General features: G+C 40.3%; 2 protein-coding genes across 2 annotated transcripts in view; both read left to right on the top strand.

Annotated features, from left to right (window-relative positions):
• The first annotated feature begins 368 nt into the window (after positions 1 to 368).
• Positions 369 to 16,492, top strand: nars2 (asparaginyl-tRNA synthetase 2, mitochondrial). The gene is made up of 14 exons (XM_061877984.1): positions 369 to 686; positions 5,105 to 5,214; positions 5,288 to 5,408; positions 5,470 to 5,610; positions 5,681 to 5,761; positions 8,880 to 8,971; positions 9,085 to 9,217; positions 9,275 to 9,373; positions 9,475 to 9,512; positions 11,787 to 11,853; positions 11,913 to 12,050; positions 12,117 to 12,214; positions 14,040 to 14,066; positions 14,139 to 16,492. Exons 1-14 carry the CDS (start codon positions 537 to 539, stop codon positions 14,281 to 14,283), a joined length of 1,440 nt encoding a protein of 479 aa, XP_061733968.1. The 5' UTR covers positions 369 to 536; the 3' UTR covers positions 14,284 to 16,492.
• A 150-nt stretch (positions 16,493 to 16,642) lies between these two features.
• The window catches only part of gab2 (GRB2-associated binding protein 2), a 123,480-nt gene continuing 116,902 nt past the window's right edge, over positions 16,643 to 23,220 (top strand). The window contains exon 1 of the mRNA XM_061877983.1: positions 16,643 to 17,780. The gene's annotated coding sequence lies outside the window, so the exon portion shown is untranslated. The remainder of the gene's footprint in view (positions 17,781 to 23,220) is intronic.

Genomic DNA, 23,220 nt, shown 5'->3' with positions numbered 1-23,220 from the left:
ACGCTACATGCCATTGAAAAAAATACTTTAAACGATCTTGAATCCAGATTATTGTTTCCATTTGTTTCCGTAGCTATTGTGGCATGTTGTCACTTTGGAATAGACTAATTAAATCCTTTTTGTCACATATTTAGCTTCCCTGACCGTACATTAATATAACTACTGGTTTATTCATAAATGTAAAACATATTTAATTAGCGGAGTAAAAAAATAAAACCGTGTTTTATACCGCTCATAAATGTTACTAAATGTAATTTTATTCATTTTGCGAGGAAACTACAACTCCCATGAGTGCCCAAAGCACGACGTAAAAGCTTCAAATCTGATTGGCTGTTTTTTACCCATGTGATCATATTGGACGAATGGGGAAGAGGCTCTAACCAACCCGGAAGTAATAAGCACGGAGCAGGCGGCACAAAACGGGAATGTCAAGTGAGAGTAAATCCTCACATTTGACAAATAAATGTCCCGCAAACTTTTAGTTCGACGTTTAAAGGAGAGCGACACGTGTGCTTTTTAGTGGTTTAGAGGCCGGGATGTTGTTAAGATGCTCTGGGCTTGATGTGGCCTCTGTCTGCAGAAGAGCACTTTTCACTTTCAGACATTTTTCTACGAAAACAACAAAGAAGCTGAGAGTTTCTGAAGCAGTGTCAGGGTCTTCAGTGGGAGAAAACATTCAAGTTTCTGTAAGTAAACACTCTTTATCTGCACTTATTATTACTGCTGGCCGCGAACTATTTACAGCTTCAACACAATCTTCCACTTTATTTAATAAAATTTCCTAGTTCCCCTGAATGCCTCACAGCCAGCGTGCTGCGTTCATGTGTCTTGTTTCAAATATCTTCCTCAAACAGTCATTTTACGTCACAGGTGTCAAACTCAAGCCCCGGAGGACCTGGCCTGCCACAACATTTATTGGCCCGCCACGTCGTTCATTAATTGGCCCGCCACATCATTTAAAGTTGCCCACCACCTCATTAAATGTGGCCTACCTCGTCGTTTATGAATTGGCACACCACATCATTCAGTGTGGCACATCGCGTTATTAAATTGCCACATCGATGCAGTGGCCCGCCACATCATTCATAATGTGGCGTTATTGAAGTGGGCCCCCAAATTGTTTAAGGTGCCCCACCACGTTGCTTTAGTTGCATCGGCATTTCGTTTATTATTTGGCCTGCCACATCTTCAATGTGGCCCGCCACATTGTTTATTAATTAGCCCGCCACTTCGTTCATCAATTAGCCCGCCACTTCGTTATCAATTGGCCCGCCATATTGTTTTTAATCGGCCCGCCACATCATTTAAAGTTGCCTGCCACATTGCTTTATTTGCATCGCCATTTTGTTTATCATTTTGGCTTGCCACATCTCCAATGTGGCCCGCCACATTGTTTATCATTTGGCCCGCCACATCATTTATTAATCGGCTTGCCACATCGTTTATTAATGGCCCTCCACGTTGTTTAATAATTAGGCCCGCCACGTCATTTATCAATCAGCCCACCACATCATTTTTCAATTAGCCCGCCGCTTCGTTTATTAATTGGCCCACCACGTCATTTATCAATTAGCCCACCAGATCGTTTATCAATTAGCCCTCCACATCGTTTATTAATTGGCCCGCCACATCATTTAATGGAGCCTGCCCCATCATTTAAAGTTGCCCACCAGATCGTTAAATTCGGCCTACCGCGTAGTTTATTAATTGGCAAGCCACGTCATTTAGCGTGGCACATCACGTTCTTCAATGTGGCCCACCACATTGTTTATTATTTAGCCCGCCACATTGTTTATTAATTGGCCCGCCACATCATTTGTCAATTAGCCCCCCACATCGTTTATTAATTGGCCCTCCACGTTGTTTAATAATTGGCCCGCCACATCATTTATCAATTAGCCCACCACATCATTTTTCAATTAGCCCACCGCATCGTTTATTAATTGGCCCGCCACGTTGTTTATCAATTGGCCCACCACGTCATTTATCAATTAGCCCGCCAGATCGTTTATCAATTAGCCCACCACATCGTTTATCAATTGCCCCGCCACATCATTTAATGGAGCCTGCCACATCATTTAATGGAGCCTGCCACGTCATTTAAAGTTGCTCACCAGATCGTTAAAATCAACATACCGCGTCGTTTATTAATTGGCAAGCCACATAATTTAGTGTGGCACATCACGTTCTTTAACGTGGCCCACCACATTGTTTATTATTTAGCCCGCCACATTGTTTATTAATTGGCCCCCCACGTCATTAATCAATTAGCCCCCAACATTGTTTATTAATTGGCCCTCCACGTTGTTTAATAATTGGCCCGCCACATCATTTATCAATTAGCCCACCTCATCATTTTTCAATTAGCCCGCCGCATCGTTTATTAATTGGCCCGCCACGTTGTTTATCAATTGGCCCACTACGTCATTTATCAATTAGCCCGCCAGATCGTTTATCAATTAGCCCGCCACATCGTTTATTAATTGGCCCGCCACATCATTTAATGGAGCCTGCCACGTCATTTAATGGAGCCTGCCACGTCATTTAAAGTTGCTCACCAGATCGTTAAAATCAACATACCGCGTCGTTTATTAATTGGCAAGCCACATAATTTAGTGTGGCACATCACGTTCTTTAACGTGGCCCACCACATTGTTTATTATTTAGCCCCCCACATTGTTTATTAATTGGCCCACCACATCATTTAAAGTTGCCCGCCAAATTGTTGAATGTTGCCTGACATTTAGTTTATTAACTGGCACACTACATCATTCAGTGTGGTACATCATATTAAACTGGCTCACCACATCGTTAAGTTGGCCTGCCACATCGTTTGAGGTAGCTTGCCACGTCGTTTAATGTGGCCCACTACATTATTTACATTTCCTGCCACATCATTTAAGATGACCTGCCGCGTGTTTATTAATTGGGCCGCAACATCGTTAAATGTGGCCTGCCACATCGTTCATTAACTGGCACACTACATCATTTAGCGTGGCACATCACGGTTTTAAACTAGCTCACCACATCGTTCAAGGTAGCTTGCCACATCCTTATCGTGGCCCGTCGTATTGTTTAATGTGACCTGCGACATCGTTTATGTGGCCCCACATCGTTTAATGCCACGTGATTTAAATTGCCTGCCACATCATGTAATATTGCATGCCACATCGTTTAAGGTTGTTTATTAATTGGCACACTACATCATTTAGTGTGTCACATCGCGTCTTCAAACTGGCTCACCACATCATTTAATTGGCCTGTCACAATGTTTAATGTGTCCCCCACATCGTTTATAATGGCACGCCACGTTGTTTATTAATTGGCCCGCCACGTCATTGGATGTAGTCAGCCAAATAGATTTTTTGTGGCCCGCCACAATATTTATGTGGCCTGTAAAAGGATGGAATAAAACCCTTTCTGGCAAAATGTATTATTCGTTTTTTTCAAATGTGATTGTACTTCATGCATTAGTTCTACACGTTAATAATAACCGTTTTTATTTTATTTTACAAAATTAATACTTTAATATCGGCCTGACAACTTGACTTATGATTTCAAAGCAAGTTATTTATTAATCTATAAGTAAAAACATGGAAATCAAAAACCCTTTCCTTTGCAAATGGTGTAACACATTCACTGTTAACAAGACTATTGAATGTCTCTAATGATATACGCATTCACTGTCGTACTTTACGCTTCATAATGCGCCACACATTTTCGATGGGAGACAGGTCTGGACTACAGGCGGGCCAGGAAAGTACCCGCTCTATTTTTTTTACGAAGCCACACTGTTGTAACACGTGCTGAATGTGGCTTGGCATTGTCTTGCTGAAATAAGCAGTGGCGTCCATGATTAAGACGGCGCTTAGATGGCAGCATCTGTTGTTCCAAAACCTGTATGTACCTTTCAGCATTAATGGTGCCTTCACAGATGTGTAAGTTACCCATGCCTTTGGCACCAATACACCCCCATACCATCACAGATGCTAGCTTTTGAACCTTGCGCCTATAACAGTCTTGATGATTATTTTCCTCTTTTCTCCGGAGGACACAACGTCCAAATGTTTCCAAAAACAATTTGAAATGTGGACTCGTCAGACCACAGAACACTTTTCCACTTTGTATCAGTCCATCTTAGATGATCTCGGGCCCAGAGAAGTCGGCGGCATTTCTGGATGTTGTTGATAATGGCTTTTGCTTTGCCTCTTAGAGCTTTAACTTGCACTTACAGATGTAGCGACGAACAGTATTTAGTGACAATGGTTTTCTGAAGTGTTCCTGAGCCCTTGTGGTGATATCCTTTAGAGATTGATATCGGTTTTTGATACAGTGCCGTCTGAGGAATCGAAGGTCACGGTTGTTCAATGTTAGTTTCTCCAGATTCTCTGAACCTTTTGATGATATTATGTACCGTAGATGTTGAAATACCTAAATTTCTTGCAATTGCACTTTGAGAAACGTTGTTCTTAAACTGTTTGACTATTTGCTCACGCAGTTGTGGACAAAGGGGTGTACCTCGCCCCATCCTTTCTTGTGAAAGACTGAGCATTTTTTGGGAAGCTGTTTTTATACCCAATCACGGCACCCACCTGTTCCCAATTAGCCTGCACGCCTGTTGGATGTTCCAAATAAGTGTTTGATGAACATTCCTCAACTTTATCGGTATTTATTGCCACCTTTCCCAACTTCTTTGTCACATGTTGCTGGCATCAAATTCTAAAGTTAATGATTATTTGTAAAAAAAAGAATAAAATTTCAGTTTGAACATGAAATATGTTGTCTTTGTAGCATATTCAACTGAATATGGGTTGAAAAGGATTTGCAAATCATTGTATTCCGTTTATATTTACATCTAACACCATTATGGAAACGGGGTTTGTAAATTATAATCCGAGTGTAGAGTTTTTAAACATCAGTGGACATATGACTTTTGTTCAGTTTAAGGAAAAGACAGTTTAGATTGTATTTATATATAGATAGCGCGGCCCCGGGTCAAATTTTGTTAACCCAATACGGCCCCCGGGTCAAAAAGTTTGGGGACTCCTGAGATACACATTCACTGTTAAATGCGGCCCTCAATGAGAAGGACTTTGTTTTCCAGGGATGGCTTGGTTCTGTCAGATCGCAGAAGGCTAACTTGTTCCTGGACGTGAACGATGGAAGCTGCCTGCAGTCGCTGCAGGTGGTGGCCAGTTCCCAACTGGACCACCCGTAAGGACTTCAGGATGCGTGAGGTCTTGGCGACGTGTGGAAAATGTCTTCTTTTCTCCTGCCTTCCATGCAGGTCGCTGACTTTTGGGAGCGCAGTGGAGGTCCGAGGAACCCTGCAGGAAAGTCAGCACCCGAAACAAGCGGTGGAGCTCCATGCAGAGCACATTGGCGTGGTTGGAGAATGTGACCCTGTGGTAAGGACGCGCACTACGAGCTCCGCCCACAGGAACTTGTCATGCCTCCTTCTTCTCGCAGGACTTCCCCTTTAAGATCAAAGGGCGACACAAGCTGGAGTACATCCGCCAGTTCCCACATCTTCGCAGCAGAACCAAGGCCTTCAGCTCCCTATTGAGGATTCGGAGCGAGGCCACGTCTGCCATCCACTCGTACTTCAAGGTGAGCCCGCTGGTCGTAGACTTTCCCTAGCTGCACTTCACACGCCTGTTCTGTCCCCGCCCCTCGCCAGGAAAATGGCTTCCTGCACGTTCACACGCCCGTCATCACCTCCAACGACTGTGAAGGAGCAGGGGAACTCTTTCAGATCCAGGTGGGCATTAAAAACATACTTTGTGTTTTTCAACTCGGGAATATGGCCTTGTGGTTTGAGTGTCTGCCCTGAGATCGGACATACCAAAGACTATAAAAATGGGACCCTTTGCCTCCCTGCTCGGCACTCAGCATCCAGGGTTGTAATTGGCGGTTAAATCACCAAAAGGATATCCGAGCGTGGCCACCACTGCCGCTCACTGCTCCCCTCTCCTCCCAGGGGGTGAAACAAGGGGATGGGTCAAATGCAGAGGGTAATTCCACCACACTTAGTGTGTGTGACAACCAGTGGTACCTTAACTCAGTGGTTCTCAAATGAGGGTACTTGATGGTATGCCAAGGGGTACGTGAGATTTTTTTTTAAATATTCTAACAATAACAACAATTCAAAAATCCTTTATAAATATATTTATTGAATAATACTTTAACAAAATATGAATGTAAGTTCATTAACTGAAAAGAAATGCAACAATGCAATATTCATTGTTGACAGCTAGATTTTTTTGTGGACATGTTCCATAAATATTGATGTTAAAGATTTCTTTTTTGTGAAGAAATGTTTGGAATTAAGTTCATGAATCCAGATGGATCTCTATTACAATCCCCAAAGAGGGCACTTTAAGTTGATGATTACTTCTATGTGTAGAAATATTTATTTATAATTCAATTACTTGTTTATTTTTCAACAAGTTTTTAGTTATTTTTATCTTTTTTCCAAATAGTTCAAGAAAGACCACTACAAATGAGCAATATTTTGCACTTTTATACAATTTAATAAATGAGAAACGGATGACATAGTGCTGTATTTTACTTCTTTATCTCTTTATTTCAACCAAAAATGCTTTGCTCTGATTAGGGGGTACTTGAATTAAAACAATGTTTACAGGGGGTACGTCACTGAAAAAAGGTTGAGAACCACTGCCTTAACTTAACTTTAAATCAGTGGTCCCCAACCACCGGGCCGTGGCCCGATTGGTACCGGGCTGCAGAAGAATTTTTTATTAATTTTTATTTTAAAAAAATATATATATAGTCCATGGTTCTCGCCCGGAAAAGGGTGGAGTGCCATCTCCGGGTTGGGGAGGAGACCCTGCCCCAAGTGGAGGAGTTCAAGTACCTAGGAGTCTTGTTCACGAGTGAGGGAAGAGTGGATCGTGAGATCGACAGGCGGATCGGTGCGGCGTCTTCAGTAATGCGGACGTTGTACCGATCCGTTGTGGTGAAGAAGGAGCTGAGCCGGAAGGCAAAGCTCTCAATTTACCGGTCGATCTACGTTCCCATCCTCACCTATGGTCATGAGCTTTGGGTCATGACCGAAAGGATAAGATCACGGGTACAAGCGGCCAAAATGAGTTTCCTCCGCCGTGTGGCGGGGCTCTCCCTTAGAGATAGGGTGAGAAGCTCTGCCATCCGGGAGGGACTCAAAGTAAAGCCGCTGCTCCTCCACATCGAGAGGAGCCAGATGAGGTGGTTCGGGCATCTGGTCAGGATGCCACCCGAACGCCTCCCTAGGGAGGTGTTTAGGGCACGTCCAACCGGTAGGAGGCCACGGGGAAGACCCAGGACACGTTGGGAAGACTATGTCTCCCGGCTGGCCTGGGAACGCCTCGGGATCCCCCGGGAAGAGCTAGACGAAGTGGCTGGGGAGAGGGAAGTCTGGGTTTCCCTGCTTAGGCTGTTGCCCCTGCGACCCGACCTCGGATAAGCGGAAGATGATGGATGGATGGATGGATGGATGGATATATATATATATATATATATATATATATATTTATTTATTTATTAAAGGTAAATTTAGCAAATTGGCTTTTTCTGGCAATTTATATATATATAAATATAAATATATATATATATATATTTTTATTTTTTTTTTATTAAATCAACATATAAAAACAATATACACTTACAATTAGTGCACCAACCACAAAAACCTCCCATTTTCATGACAAAAACGTCCCTTTTTCATGACAAAGAAAAAAAAAAAAAAAAAAATACCCTTCACGCCACCCGGGACGCGGGACAAATTATTAAGCGTTGACCAGTCAGCGGATACAAAAAGGTTGGGGACCACTGCTTGACGTTGAAACTGTGGTATACCAATTTCGTCCACTAGATGAGGCTGTTACACTTTTTAATGCAGGGGCATCACACTTGTTTTTATTGAAGGCCATGACTATTATTCAGAGGTTGGTTTGTAACAGTGAATACAATATGAATATAAATCGTCAGTCATTAAAACACAATTATTCATTAATTATGATATTTTTACATACACAATTCTATATTTTACAATAAAAATTAAAAAACTGACAATTTGACTTGTTTTGTGTTTTTTACAACATATAAATTGACAAACAGTACCACAGTTTTTACCGTAAAATATATGGTTGTTGTGTTTACTGTAAATAATAAACAGTTTAAAGCTGTTTATTATTTACAGTAAACACATTTCATTTATGGTAAAAATTTGGCCAGTTTTTATTCACCCCCAAAAATATTTTAACAGTTCACAATTTGATGGATAAGTTGCTTTAAAGTCATGATCTTTAAATACCTTTTTTAATTTGAACAAACAATGCTTATAGTGTAATATTAGATCACGTTTAAAAGCCCTTTGAGACACTTGTGATTACGGGCTATATACATGAACGTTTTAATTGATATGAAATTGCAGTAATTGCGATGAGGTGGTGACTTTGTCCAGGGTGTACCCCGCCTTCCGCCCGATTGTAGCTGAGATGGGCTCCAGTGACCCCGAAGGGAATGAGAGGTAGAACGTGGATGGATGGATGGAATTGTAGTAGGGAAGGGATTCAAAGGGCCCCATTCCTGGGGTGGATCTCGCATGAGGAAGAGTCTGCTGAAAACGATGGAAAGCGCCACTCTGCATAAAGTTGGAATTGCCGAAAAACATTTTTTTTTAAGATGTTCAACATTAAGTGGATCATGCGCCCTGAAATTTGTCACGTTTCATTTGTCAGGTAAACCTCCACAAATTGTGCTATATTATTCCCCTTTCTACTGTACATGTTTTTTACTGAAATGAGGTGGTCTACAACAACCTTGCATGTGTATCTAACGAAGTGGCTAAAGATTGCATCTGGTTAATTTCTCTGCAGCCTTCCCGCCCAGAGAAGGAGGATCACAACTTCTTCTCGGTTCCAACCTACCTTACCGTGTCTGGGCAGCTCCACCTGGAGGTCATGTCAGGGTCAGAGTTCTGTTTTCTTTCTCTCTCCTTCGTTCTAATCCCGTATCATAATTGTGTGGTGCCTTCAGGGAACCACATACACACACAGACATCTTTCATAATTATGCCTGCAGGTCATTTTCCAAAGTCTACACTTTTGGGCCGACTTTCCGTGCCGAGAACTCCCAGAGTCGTCGCCATCTGGCCGAGTTCTACATGGTGGAGGCGGAGGTGGCCTTCACGCAGTCCATACAGGACCTGGTCAAGGTGCGGCAGTGCAATGACACACAGTAACTTCATCTGATGGACTTGGCTGCTCCTTAGGTCATGGAGGACATGTTCAGGCGGACGACTGAGCATGTGCTGTCCTGCTGCGCGCACGACGTGGATGTGTTCCACAAGCACGTGACACCAGGACACAGGGTGAGTCCCCGAGAACACTTCCATTCATTCAAGTCCGCCTGGCAACCCGTCGTCCAATCATCTGACTTTGTTTCTCCTGCCGCGTCCCGACGTGCTGAAAGGATGCTGTGGAGGCCATGTTGAAGGAGCGCTTCCCCGTGTAGGTCTTTTTTTTAGTCTGTGATTTGTTTTTAAATGGTAACTGCAATTTTTTCTATTTTGTTTATCATTCACAATACTTATGTATGACAAGAACACTGCTCTCCTTTTTTTATGCATTTTAAACCCTAAATTAAAGTTAGCTAAAGTCAGCTAAAAATACAGGTAATGGTAATTGCTCTATCGCTCATGTAAAGCACTCTAAAAAACATCCGAAAACCTCTATCAGGGTTTAATATACACATTGTAAGTATATATGTAATGCTGTAGCATTCATAATAGCATGTAATATATGCATGATGTAAGTTTATATGTAATGTAGTAGCATTCATAATAATATGTAATATATACATTATGTAAGTATATATGTAATGTAGTAACATTCATTATAACATGTAATATTTACATGATGTAAGTATATATGTAATGTAGTAACATTCATTATAACATGTAATATTTACATGATGTAAGTATATGTCATGTACGAACATTCATAATAGCATGTCATATTAACATATTTTATATACACACTAAGTATAAATGTAATGTAGTAACATTCATAATATGTAATATTTGCATAATTTATATACACTAAGTATATATGTAATATCTAGTAGTATTCATATGTAATGTTTACATATTTTATATACACTAAGTATATATGTAACATAATAATGTAATATTTACATATTTTATATACACACTAAGTATATATGTAATGTTGTAACATGCATAATAACCTGTAATATTTACATATTTGATATACACATGGTAAGATTATATGTAATGTAGTAACAGTCATAACATGTAATATTTACATATTTTATACACACACCAAGTATATATGTAATGTAGTAACATTCAAAATAACATGTAATGTTTACATATTTTATATACACACTAAGTATATATGTAATGTAGTAACATTCAAAATAACATGTAATGTTTACATATTTCATATACACACTAAGTATATATGTAATGTAGTAACATTCATAATATGTAAAATTTACATATTTTATATACACACTAAGTATATATGTAATGTAGCCTGGCACTTTACTACTTGTTTGTTGTATGACAAATACACACTATGTACTTAATGTATATTTTATATACACACTTAGTATATATGTAATGTATACTAAATATATATGTAGTATCTAGTAACATTCATAATAAGATGTAATATTTACATCTTTTATATACACACTAAGTTTATATGTAATGTAGTAACATTCATATGTAATATTTACATATTTTGTATACACACAGGTATATATGTATTGTAGTAATATTCATAATAACTTGTAATATTTACATATTTGATATACACACAGTAAGTGTGTGTGTATATATATATATATATATATATATATATATATATATATATATATATATATATATATATATATATATATATATACATGTAGTAACATTCATAATGACATGTAATATTTATATATTTTGATCATTTTAAGTATTAATTTCACAGACTTATCACAACTTCAACACCAACAACAAGACTACGAATCATGGCAGACTTGATGAGAGAAACAAAAACTACTTTGGGACAAATGACGATCCAGACATTTCTATTTTCAAGGAGGATGATCCACAAGTTTTAGAAGAGTTACACTAATCATCATGTAGCAGTGTTGCTAAGTGCAATAAAACAAACACTTACTGTACACTGTCTGCTCTCACTGGAATAAAGACTGATGGGATGGTTGTATCTTCCATTTTATTACAACAATTCATCATCATCCTCACTAAGAGTTTAAAAAAAGTGTTTTTTCGTGTCTTTCTGGCCATTTCCGGGTCTAAGTTGGATGTCAAAGTTGACCAACTTGTGGGTTTATGTCCACAACCTTCTACTATCCAGGTGAGAGGCATGATTTATCATCTAGAATGAACTTTTACCAACTCAGAGTTCATGCAGCAGCTCAATATGTCAATATAGCAGCATAAGTGAGTTAGCTCTCTCTGATCACAATGCTACTAAAAGTAGTTCTTCTGTGTTCGCTCTTAAAATAACAATATTGCTGATACTTGTTAATACTCAGGTAACGACATGTAAGTGGAAATTTTAGAGGACTTTATGGTGGCAATAGTGTACTCCCATTATCTGCATTGTAAGCCACCTCTTACTAGCCGTATTTTACGAGTTAGAATGCATAATAAAACCAGTGTGTTCTTGTCTCACATAAGGATTGGGAATGATTATAAAGAAAGGTGCAGTTCCCCTTGAAGAAAGATTTGCGTGTACTTTCAGGATGACTTACAGCGAGGCCATAGACATCCTACAGCGCAGCTCACAGACGTTCATCTACCCAACAAAGGTGCGTACTTGCTCCTGTCCTTGCAGTGGTCCGCCATGACACCTCCACCTTCACTCCAGTGGGGCTGCGACCTTCAGACGGAGCAGGAGAAGTACCTGGTCAAACACTGCGGCCAGCGTCCGGTCTTTGTTACCGACTACCCCTACCGGCTCAAGCCCTTCTACGCCAGAGACAACCTGGACCGTCCCAAGCACACGGTGGGTTCCCAAGCTGCCTCGGCCAATCAGGCGCTCTGCTTGTGTGACCATGGCGCTCGTCTGCAGGCTGCCGCCGTGGACCTGCTGGTGCCGGGAGTGGGCGAGCTGTGTGGGGGCTCCTTGAGGGAGGAGAGGCTGCACCTGCTGACAGCTCGTCTGGAAGAGTAAGAACTCATTCATTATTCATAATTGTCAATCAAAGGAAGATGTCACATTTCAACAAGATATCGACTTGTAGTGTTTTTTTAAGGCCTGATACCAATTATTAGTCATCAAGATAAGCAATTTGCAGTAAAATGAATTTAAAGATGAATATTATATGCCGGTAAACATCTGGATAAGTTGTTTTTGAACATTATTTTTTATGAAAAGGTGGGACCAGTAGTGACATTGTTTGATGTTGTGTTTAATTTATCATCAAACACCTTTATTATGTGTGTCTAAGAGATACGCACTGCAAATTGGCTGTCACCGCTCTGCTTGTAACCAATCAGATGGTTGTATGGGTGGGACAATGCTGGGTGCTGCAGAGACTACTGACAGAGGCAGTACGAAGCGTAGCAGCTTGTTAAGACTTTAGTTTAGCACCAAATGATAATATAAATACATTTAATAAAGTCAAATACAAATAACGTTTCCTACATTTGTCTTTTGTAAAGTAAATCTTAACAGCCGACATGGGCATCTACATCAACTATATGATTTGCCTGAGGAGCTGGACAAGACAAAAAATAAATAATTGTTTGATTTATTTATTTATTGTACTTTATTTTTTTAAGACTTTAGTTTAGGACAGGGGTCGGCAACCTTTACCACTCAAAGAGCCAATTTGACCCGTTTCACAATATAACGAAGGCAATGGGAGCCGCAACAATTCTCGCGAATATCAGCTGATGGCCGCCCAGATAACAATAATAAGGGCGTGCTATGAAGCCATTGCCTTTGATGCCTTCTACAACGTGTCCAAACTGCTTGCCAGACCAGCACCATGTTGTATGTGGCTTCCGCTGATACACGTACACGACTGCAAGGCATACTGGGTGATACAGGTTACACTGAAGGTTGTGATACAAACAACTTTAACACTTTTACTAATATGCACCACACTGTGAACCCACACCAAACAAGAATGCCAAACACATTTCGGGAGAACATTCTCACAGTAACACAACATAAACGCAACACAACAAATCCCCAGAATCCTCTGCATCCATGACTATTCCTCATACACCCCGCTAGAGCCAAACCCCGCACACCCCCACCCCCCACCACTCCCTCCGTGCGTCGCTTGAGGTGGGCGGGGTTGGTGGCGCAGGGGTGTATAATATAGTCAGGAATAATCATGGATGCAAAGGCTTGTGGGTATTTGTTGTGTTGAGTTTATGTTGAGAGTGTTAAAGTTGTTTATATCACAACCTTCAGTGTAACCTGTATCATCCAGTATGCCTTGCAATCTCGTACACGTGTCAATAGAAGCAGCGAAATGCATGCGTCCGGTCAGCATGCAGATAACATTGCGTAAAAGTGGGCGTGATGACATGTTGTAGAGGACGTCAAAAGTAAAGCCTTTACGGCACGCCCTCAATGTTGTAGTCCGAGTAAAAATCGGAGAACGTTGACCCCGGGTGATGTCCGGGAGAGGCACCGAAATCCGGAATCCCCCCGTTGCAGTCTGGGGGGTTGGCGATTATGCAGCTGAGCTGCATCAGAGTTGCCAAAGAGCCGCATGCGGCTCCGTAGCCGCGGGTTGCCGACCCCTGGTTTAGGAGCTGACTAATAATGTGTATATATATATGTTGTATTTGCTGCTGTAATTCTGTTGTAGTTGTTTAAAAAAGCAAAACAAAAGGCTTATACACATATCCGTCCAAATGCCAAATATTGGCCCTGATAATCGGTGGATGGCTAATTAAAACATCTTTACAACAACTTTATCAATGATCTAGATGACATGATGCACATGTGAATAACTGGTAACATGTTTCACAGAGTGGGACTAGAAGACACCTACAGCTGGTAAAATAAATCATTATTTACACGATCTGATGTCAGTGTTCAACATCAAATGACGTTTCCTACACTTCACAGGTATTTGGATTTAAGGCGCTTTGGCTCCGCCCCACACGGCGGCTTCGGGATGGGGTTTGAACGATTCCTGCAGTGCATTCTGGGAGTGGACAACATCAAAGACGTGATTCCTTTTCCCAGATTTTCACACTCGTGTCTTCTGTAGGCTTGTATACAGAGTACTGATTCCTCATTGGCTCCGTCCAGGAAGACCCGTTACATTCTGGACCACACCTGGGCAAAGTAGTTAGACTTACTTATAAAGATAATCATTTTTAGACCTTTAACATGGAAGCTGTAGACGCCATTATAATTTGCTGTTTTCAAATCACTATAGCAGTGGTTCTTCACCTGGGTTCGATCAAACTCTCGGGATTCGGTGAGTCCGCCTCAGGGGTTCGGCGGAGGTCAAAACACACCCGTCTCATCGTGTAAATACAAACTTCTCCCTATCGGCGTATTACGGATATGGCAACAGCTGACTGATTTGCAGGTGTGTAATTTGTTGTGAGTTTATGCACTGTGTTGGGTTTTGTTGTTTGAACAAAGTGATGTTGATGCACGGTTCATTTTGTGCCCCAGTAAAAAAAACACGGTAACACTTAAGTATGGGGAACATATTCACCATTAATTAGTTGCTTATTAACATGCAAATTAGTAACATATTGGCTTTTAACTAGTCATTATTAATGCCTTATTAGGCATGGGCTTATTATTACCCTAATCCTCTAACCCTGACCCTTACCCAAACCAAATAGCTCTAAATTAAGTCTTTATTACTTAGACTATGTTCGCCTAGTGTTCAAATAAGTCTAAATTAAGTCTTTGTTAGTTAGAATATGTTCCCCATAATAAAGTGTTACCAAAAACAAATAAATTTGTCTTGAATTTGAAAAAAAAAAAAACATTTTATTTTTCATTAAAGAAGGTTTCGGTGAATGCGCAAATGAGACTGGTGGGGTTAGGTACCTCCAACAAGGTTAAGAACCACTGAACTATAGGAAGTATTCCAATGGTTGCAGTCTCTGCTTTTGAGTGATATACGAATTGTCACGGTAATTTACAGTATGTCACAGTACTCCCGTCCAAAGGCAAAACCTAGTAACTCATTTGTAGCTGATTTTGAGAAAACAAAGGAAAACCAATCTATCTTGATGCTGATCTTACAAAGATCTACAAAGTCATCAAACGTATAGATGTTTCTTGTCGATTGAGCCATCGATTGAATCTGCTCTTATGAACGTGTGCCCTTTCTCCAGATATTTTATCACAATCTCGGGTGGGCCCCATTGTGCGTCCAGTTTTTATTTTGACCTCCACAGTTATCTGCTCAAAAGAGTATGCAAGGGGAAGAATCAAGAACAATACATTTAATGAAGGTGCTTGCAACGTCCTGGGCCAATCTTCCAAATATCCCCCCGTGCCATAGTATCACATAATCAGGTTGACCGTTGTCCCCCATTTGTGCAAATGTCTCATTAAAGACAATAAGGCGACTGACAAAGAAGTTCCGATTGGTCCCTTGAGATATTAGGTTTTTCTGTTGTAGCTACGCGGTTATGTGGTAGTTGCTAGGTCCTGCCATGCGCGTAACAGCTTACTTCCGGAACAATTTACAATATCGCATACACTAATGTAAAGCATATCACCTAGGAACTCAAAAATGATTATCAGCTCAGTTTTGACCAAAATTGAGTTACTGGGTTTTGCCTATGGACGGGAGAGTAGCGCTAGGCAGAGTGGGCGGGCTTTGTTTACAGGTCAGGCAGCCTGAGACACAGGTTTTTACAACAATGTTCTGCAAAAAAAAGTGATATTCCATCAAATTGTACGTTTTTGTCCGCTGTTTTGATGCATGTTTGCTGTGTTTTGCCTGATTGTAAAATATATTCTCGGTCATGCGTGCCAACCTGTGTTTATAAGGAAGCGCATCTGTCAACGAGATGCTGCTGCCAACAGAATCGCCGCACTTCTGTCGTTGGTCATTTGTCATTTATCATAGTCGGAGATCATTTCCACCGTGTGGGAATATTTTGATCATATATCGGAAAAGAAGGTATTTGTGTTCATTTCCTTGTCGTTTCATCCTGTTCTCTCAAAGTTTCTAAAATTGTCCCACCCACACAAACATCCTATTGGTTACATTAAAAAGCAGAAATAAACAATCTCTTTGATAGCTCAGTTGGTAGAGTGGAGGACTGTAATTGTTCATGCTGAGTTCCTTAGGGCACTTGTTCAAATCCAGCTCGATGAATTGATTAACGTGGACCCCGATTTAAACACGTTGAAAAACTTATTCGAGCGTTACCATTTAGTGGTCAATTGTAGGGAATATGTACTGAACTGTGCAATCTACTAATAAAAGTTTCAATCAATCATGTTCACATTATTTATTGACTTTATCTAAAAAAGATAAAAATATATTTTTATTTAAATGAAGATATGAAATAATCCTAAATGAAATACAATGAATTGGTTTGTATATGCTAGGTCATATGTTGGCCCTGCGATGAGGTGGCGACTTGTCCAGGGTGTTCCCCGCCTTCAGCCCAATTGTAGCTGAGATAGGCGCCAGCGCCCCCCGCAACCCCAAAAGGGAATAAGCGGTAGAAAATGGATGGGAATAAATGGATAAAATCAGTGTCAGTTGAATCGGTCCATAGGTTGCCTGTAGGGATTTTTAATGTCCAGCAGATGTCAGTATTTAGTGACAGTATTGAAACAGTATCAATACAGTTTTGCAATGTGTCGAAACGATACATGAAGCCTCATCAACCCATCACTAGTAAATATTGTAAATCCCACATTCTTTGCTTGTACATTCTGGGTGTTTCATTCAGTAAAAAAAAACAAAATTATATTCCTTTTTTAAGAGAGTTTGACATAACGTATTTAAATTCTATCAGACATGATTGTGACTTTTTGTATGAGTGTTCTTACCACCTGTTTCATCAGGTCGTTCCTTGCTTAGTTTAAGGGTGTCTTTTGGGTGGACTTCATGTTTAGTGCTCTTTATTTTGGATTTTGTCACTCCTTAACCCACAAGCTGCCTTCTGCCTTTTTGAGGTGACGACCTCTACTAAAGAGAGCACACCTGACAGAACGATTCCACCAACGAAGGGAGGCGGGCTTAAATCGCGCTCTTACACCAGGTGGGATAATCAATACAAACAAGACACAGGTGAGGGGGAAGCGCTGCGAAGCAGAGTAAAGCTACTGCAGACAGAATACAAACAAAACATGGAAGTGAACCCAAAGAAATACCAGAAAGTGAAGTATATTTATATTGCGTTTTTCTCTAGTGACTCAAAGCGCTTTTACATAGTGAAACCCAAGTTAAGTTATATTTAAACCAGCATGGGTGGCACTGGGAGCAGGTGGGTAAAGTGTCGTACCCAAGGACACAACCGTAGGGACTAGGATGGCGGAAGCTGGGATTGAACCCGGAACCCTCAAGTTTCTGGCATGGCCACGCTACCAACCGGGCTATACCGCCCCAAAAAGACTCTCATAAACTAAACAAAGAACGACCTGATGAAACGGGTTGTAACAAGTGTTGCGTTTAGACAAATTATACGGTTTATTTTTTTTTATCCAGCAGACAATGCAGGTAATTGCAACAGTCCGTTCAGGTGCCGTGGCGACGCATACATAAAGATACAGGTATGTACGATAATCAGCCTGTAACAATGACAAATTAAAGCTGCAAGCAGCGTTGGTCGGGTCCGCCGTTGGCCGCCGCCGCCGCCGCCGTGTCCCGAGTCCCGATCTTAGTCAGACCAACATAGAGGTCTTTGTTTCATGTCTCTACGACATTCCTAACAGAAGTTACAAGCAGTTTTGTCTGGAAAAAGGTGACGGCTTTTTACAAAACTTTTATTTTGAAGGGGTAATTGCCAACTTCCTGTTGATTTTAACCGACAGATGCCACCTATCAAAATGTAGGTCTAAGTGAGACCTACATAGAGGTTTTTGTTTCATGTCTGTCCGACGTTCCTACCAGAAGTTACAAGCAGTTTTATCCGTTTCCTCTTCCTAGGAGCAGTTTTTTCTGTGTTTCTTTCAAAAATTGCAATAGAGCGCAATTTTGAGTTTTAAGGTTTGGTTTTTTCACTAGATCGCAATTTCTGCCAGTCCTGATGTGTGTGCCAAGTTTGGTGAGTTTTGAAGCATTTTAAGGGGGTCAAATTGCAGCTCAAAGAGGCAAAAATAGCATTTTTTTGCGAAAATTTTGCTTTGAATGAGTTTTTGCAAGATTTCTGTTGATTTTGGGTATAGACATTTTTTATTGGAAATGTAGGTCTATGTCAGACCTACACAGAGGTTTTTGTTTCATGTCTCTACGACATTCCTGACGGAAGTTACAAGCGATTTGTTTTTGTTTTTTGCTAGGGGGCGCTAGCGCGCAATTTTCATTTTTGGGGTTTGGTTGCTTAATATGTTGGGGAGGGACACCGTACCGACGTGTGTGTCAACTTTGGTGAGTTTTGAAGCATGTTAAGGGGGTCAAATTAGGGTATTGTTTGTGTTGTATTCCTAGGGGGCGCTAGAGCACAATTTTGAGTTTTTGGGTTTGGTTTTTTCATTAACTCGCAATTGTTGCCAGTCCTGATGTGTGTGCCAAGTTTGGTGAGTTTTGAATCATTTTAAGGGGGTCAAATTACAGCTCAAAGAGGTAAAAATGATATTTTTTTGGAAAATTTGCGCATGGGTTCTTTGAAGGCGCGTAAAATCAAAACCTGAAAACTTATCACAACTTTGATCTATACTTTTAATCAGAAGGGTCCAAACTCTCTCCTGAGCGAGTTTGAAGCCGAAACGACAAACGCGCTCAGAGGAGATAACTTTTGAAGAAAGGTGACGGGTTTTGACAAAACTTTTATTTTGAAGGGGTAATTGCCAACTTCCTGTTGATTTTTTCTGCTAGCTGTCAATTACTAAAATGTAGGTCTAAGTGAGACCTACATAGAAGTTTTTGTTTCATGTCTTTCCGGCATTCCTACCCGAAGTTACAAGCAGTTTTGTCTGTGTTTTCTTCCTGGAAGCAGTTTTTTCTGTGTTTTATTGAAAAATTGCGCTAAAGCGCAATTTTGAGTTTTTTTTTTTTTTTTTTTCATTAGATTGCAATTTCTGCCAGTCCTGATGTGTCTTCCAAGTTTGGTGAGTTTTGAAGCATGTTAAGGGGGTCAAATTACAGCTCAAAGGGGCAAAAATAGCATTTTTTAGCGAAAATTTTGCTTTGAATGGGTTTTTGCCAAATTTCTGTTGATTTTAGGTATAGGCATTTCTAATGGGGAATCTAGGTCTAAGTCAGACCTACATAGAGGTTTTTGTTCGATGTCTTTACGACATTCCTAACGGAAGTTACAAGCAGTCTGTTTTTTTTTTTTCGTAGGGGGCGCTAGCGCGCATTTTTCATTTTTGGGGTTTGGTTGCTTAATATGTGTTTTTGCCAAGCCTTACCGATGTGTGTGCCAAATTTGGTGAGTTTTGGAGCATGGTCAGTGGGTCAAATTAGGGTTCAAAGTTGCGGAAGAATAATAATAATAATTAAAGCTGCAAGCAGCGTTGGTCGGGTCCGCCGCCGCCGCCGCCGCCGCCGTGTCCCGAGTCCCGATCTTAGTCAGACCTCCATAAAAGTTTTTGTTTCATCACTCTACGACATTCCTAACAGAATTTACAAGCAGTTTTATCAGTTTATTTTCCTAGGGGGCGCTAGAGCACAATTTTCATTTTTGGGGTTTGGTTTTTTTATTGGATGGCAATTTTCACCAGTCCTGATGTGTGTGTAAAATTTGGTGAGTTTTGAAGCATGTTAAGGGGGTCAAATTATAGATTTGCGTTTCTGGATGTTGTTGATAAATGGCTTTCGCTTGGCATTGTATAGCTTTAACTTGCACTTTGAAGCATTTTAAGGGGGTCAAATTTCAGTTCAAAGAGGCAAAAAAGGCATTTTTTGCAAAAAAATTGTTTTGAAGGGGTTTTGCCAACTTCCTGTTGATTTTAGGTACAGAAGTGTTTATTGGAAATGTAGGTCTAAGTCAGACCTACACAGAGGTTTTTGTTTCATGTCTCTACGACATTCCTAACGGAAGTTACAAGCAGTCTGTTTTTTGTCTCTTCCAAGGGAGCGCTAGCGGGCAATTTTAATTTTTGGGGTTTGGTTGCTTAATAAGTTGGTCTGCCGCTCCATACCGACGTGTTTGTCAAATTTGGGGAGTTTTGAAGCATGTTAAGGGGGTCAAATTACAGATTGGTGTTTCTGGATGTTGTTGATAAATGGCTTTCGCTTGGCATAGTATAGCTTTAACTTGCACTTTGAAGCATTTTAAGGGGGTCAAATATCAGATCAAAGAGGCAAAAAAGGCATTTTTTGCACAAATTTAGTTTTGAAGGGGTTTTTGCCAACTTCCTGTTGATTTTCGGTATAGAAGTATTTCATTGGAAATGTAGGTCTAAGTCAGACCTACATAGAGGTTTTTGTTTCATGTCTCTACGACATTCCTAACGGAAGTTACACGCAGTCTGTTTTTTGTCTCTTCCTAGGGGGCGCTAGCGCGCAATTTTCATTTTTGGGGTTTGGTTGCTTAATAAGTTGGTCTGCCGCTCCATACCGATGTGTGTGTCAAATTTGGTGAGTTTTGAAGCATGTTAAGGGGGTCAAATTAGGGTGCGAACGTGCGAGCGCGCCTTGGGTTGCTGTCCCCGAGCCCCACGGCTGAACACGCCTTCGTACCACTATTTAATGCATTGTGAAAGTAATGCAGTTGTTGTATTGAAGTGAAAATATCAAGCTTCCTGTTGATTTTTGCCAAAGTATGTTAATTATTCAAATGTAGGTCTAAGTCAGACCTACATAGTGGTTTTTGTTTCATGTCTCTCTGACATTCCTACCGGAAGTTATAAGCAGTTTAGTCTGTGTTTTCTTCCTAGGAGCAGTTTGTCTGTGTTGTATTCCTAGGGGGCGCTAGAGCACAATTTTGAGATTTGGGGTTTGGTTTTTTCACTAGATCGTAATTTCTGCCAGTCCTGATGTGTGTGCCAAGTTTGGTGAGTTTTGAAGCATTTTAAGGGGATCAAATTACAGCTCAAAGAGGCAAAAAATAAATTTTTTAGGAAACTTTGCGCAGGGGATCTTTGAAGGCGCGTAAAATCAAAACCTGAAAACTTATCACAACTTTGATCTATACTTTTAATCAGAAGGGTTCAAACTCTCTCCTGTGCGAGTTTGAAGCCGAAACGACAAACGCGCTCAGAGGAGATAACTTTTGAAAAAAGGTGACGGGTTTTGACAAAACTTTTATTTTGAAAGGGCAATTTTAAACTTCCTGTTGATTTTTGCCAAAGGATGTCAATTATGTAAAGGTAGGTCTAAGTGAGACCTACATAGAAGTTTTTGTTTCATGTCTTTCCGACATTCCTACCAGAAGTTACAAGCAGTTTTGTCTGTGTTTTCTTCCTGGAAGCAGTTTTTTCTGTGTTTTATTGAAAAATTGCGTTAGAGCGCAATTTTGATTTTTATTTATTTATTTTTTCATTAGATCGCAATTTCTGCCAGTCCTGATGTGTGTGCCAAGTTTGGTGAGTTTTGAAGCATTTTAAGGGGGTCAAATTACAGCTCAAAGAGGCAAAAATAGCATTTTTTGCGAAAATTTTGCTTTGAAAGGCTTTAGCAAAATTTTTGTTGATTTTGGCCCCAGAAGATACAATTATGAAATTTAGGTATAAGTCAGCCCTATATAGAGGTTTTTGTTTCATGTCTGTACGACATTCCTAACAGAAGTTATAAGCAGTCTGTTTTTTTTTTTTCCTAGGGGGCGCTAGAGCGCATTTTTGATTTTTACGGTTTGGTTTTTTTATTAGATGGCAATTTTCGCCAGTTCTGATGAGTGTGTGAAATTTGGTGAGTTTTGAAGCATGGTCAGTGGGTCAAATTAAGGTTCAAAGAGGCGGCGGAATAATAATAATTAAAGCTGCAAGCAGCGTTGGTCGGGTCCGCCGTTGGCCGCCGCCGCCGTGTCCCGGGTCCCGATCTTAGTCTAACCAACATAGAGGTTTTTATTTCATGTCTCTACGACATTTCTAACAGAAGTTACATGCAGTTTTGTCTGGGTTTTTTCCTAGGGGGCGCTAAGCGCAATTTAGATTTTTGGGGTTTGGTTTTTTATTAGATGGCAGTTTTTGCCAGTCCTGATATGTGTGTAAAATTTGGTGAGTTTTGAAGCATGTTAAGGGGGTGAAATTACAGATCGGCGATTCTGGATGTTGTTGATAAATGGCTTTCGGTCTGCATAACAGAGCTTTAACTTGCACTTTGAAGCATATTAAGTGGGTCAAATTACAGCTCAAAGAGGCAAAAACGTCATTTTTTAGGAAAATTTGCGCAGGGGTTTTTTGAAGGCGCGTAAAATCAAAACCTGAAAACTTATCAAAACTTTGATCTATACTTTTAATCAAAAGGGTTCAAAGTCTCCCCTGTGCGAGTTTGAAGCCGAAACGACAAACGGGCTCAGAGGAGATAACTTTTGAAGAAAGGTGACGGGTTTTCACAAAACTTTTATTTTGAAGGGGCAATTTTTAACTTCCTGTTGATTTTTGCCGAAGGATGTTGATTATCGAAATGTAGGTCTAAGTCAGACCTACCTAGAAGTTTTTGTTTCATGTCTTTCCGACATTCCTACCGGAAGTTACAAGCAGTTTTGTCTGTGTTTTCTTCCTGGAAGCAGTTTTTTCTGTGTTTTATTGAAAAATTGCGCTAGAGCACAATTTTGAGATTTTTTTTTTTTTTTTTTCATTAGATCACAATTTCTGCCAGTCCTGATGTGTAAGCCAAGTTTGGTGAGTTTTGAAGCATTTTAAGGGGGTCAAATTACAGCTCAAAGAGGCAAAATTAGCATTTTTTTGCGAAAATTTAGCTTTGAAAGGGTTTTGCAAAATTTCTGTTGATTTTAGGTATAGGACTTTCTGATGGGGAATTTAGGTCTAGGTCAGTTCTACATAGAGGATTTTGTTTCATGTCTCTACGACATTCCTAACGGAAGTTACGAGTAATCTGTTTTTTGATTTTCGTAGGGGGCGCTAGAGCGCATTTTTCATTTTTCGG

The sequence above is a fragment of the Nerophis ophidion genome, linkage group LG18 (genome assembly GCF_033978795.1).
Source record: "Nerophis ophidion isolate RoL-2023_Sa linkage group LG18, RoL_Noph_v1.0, whole genome shotgun sequence".
Taxonomy (NCBI): domain Eukaryota; kingdom Metazoa; phylum Chordata; class Actinopteri; order Syngnathiformes; family Syngnathidae; genus Nerophis; species Nerophis ophidion.
Note: the sequence above shows the minus strand (reverse complement) of the source record. Positions and strands in the feature narration are given on the sequence as shown.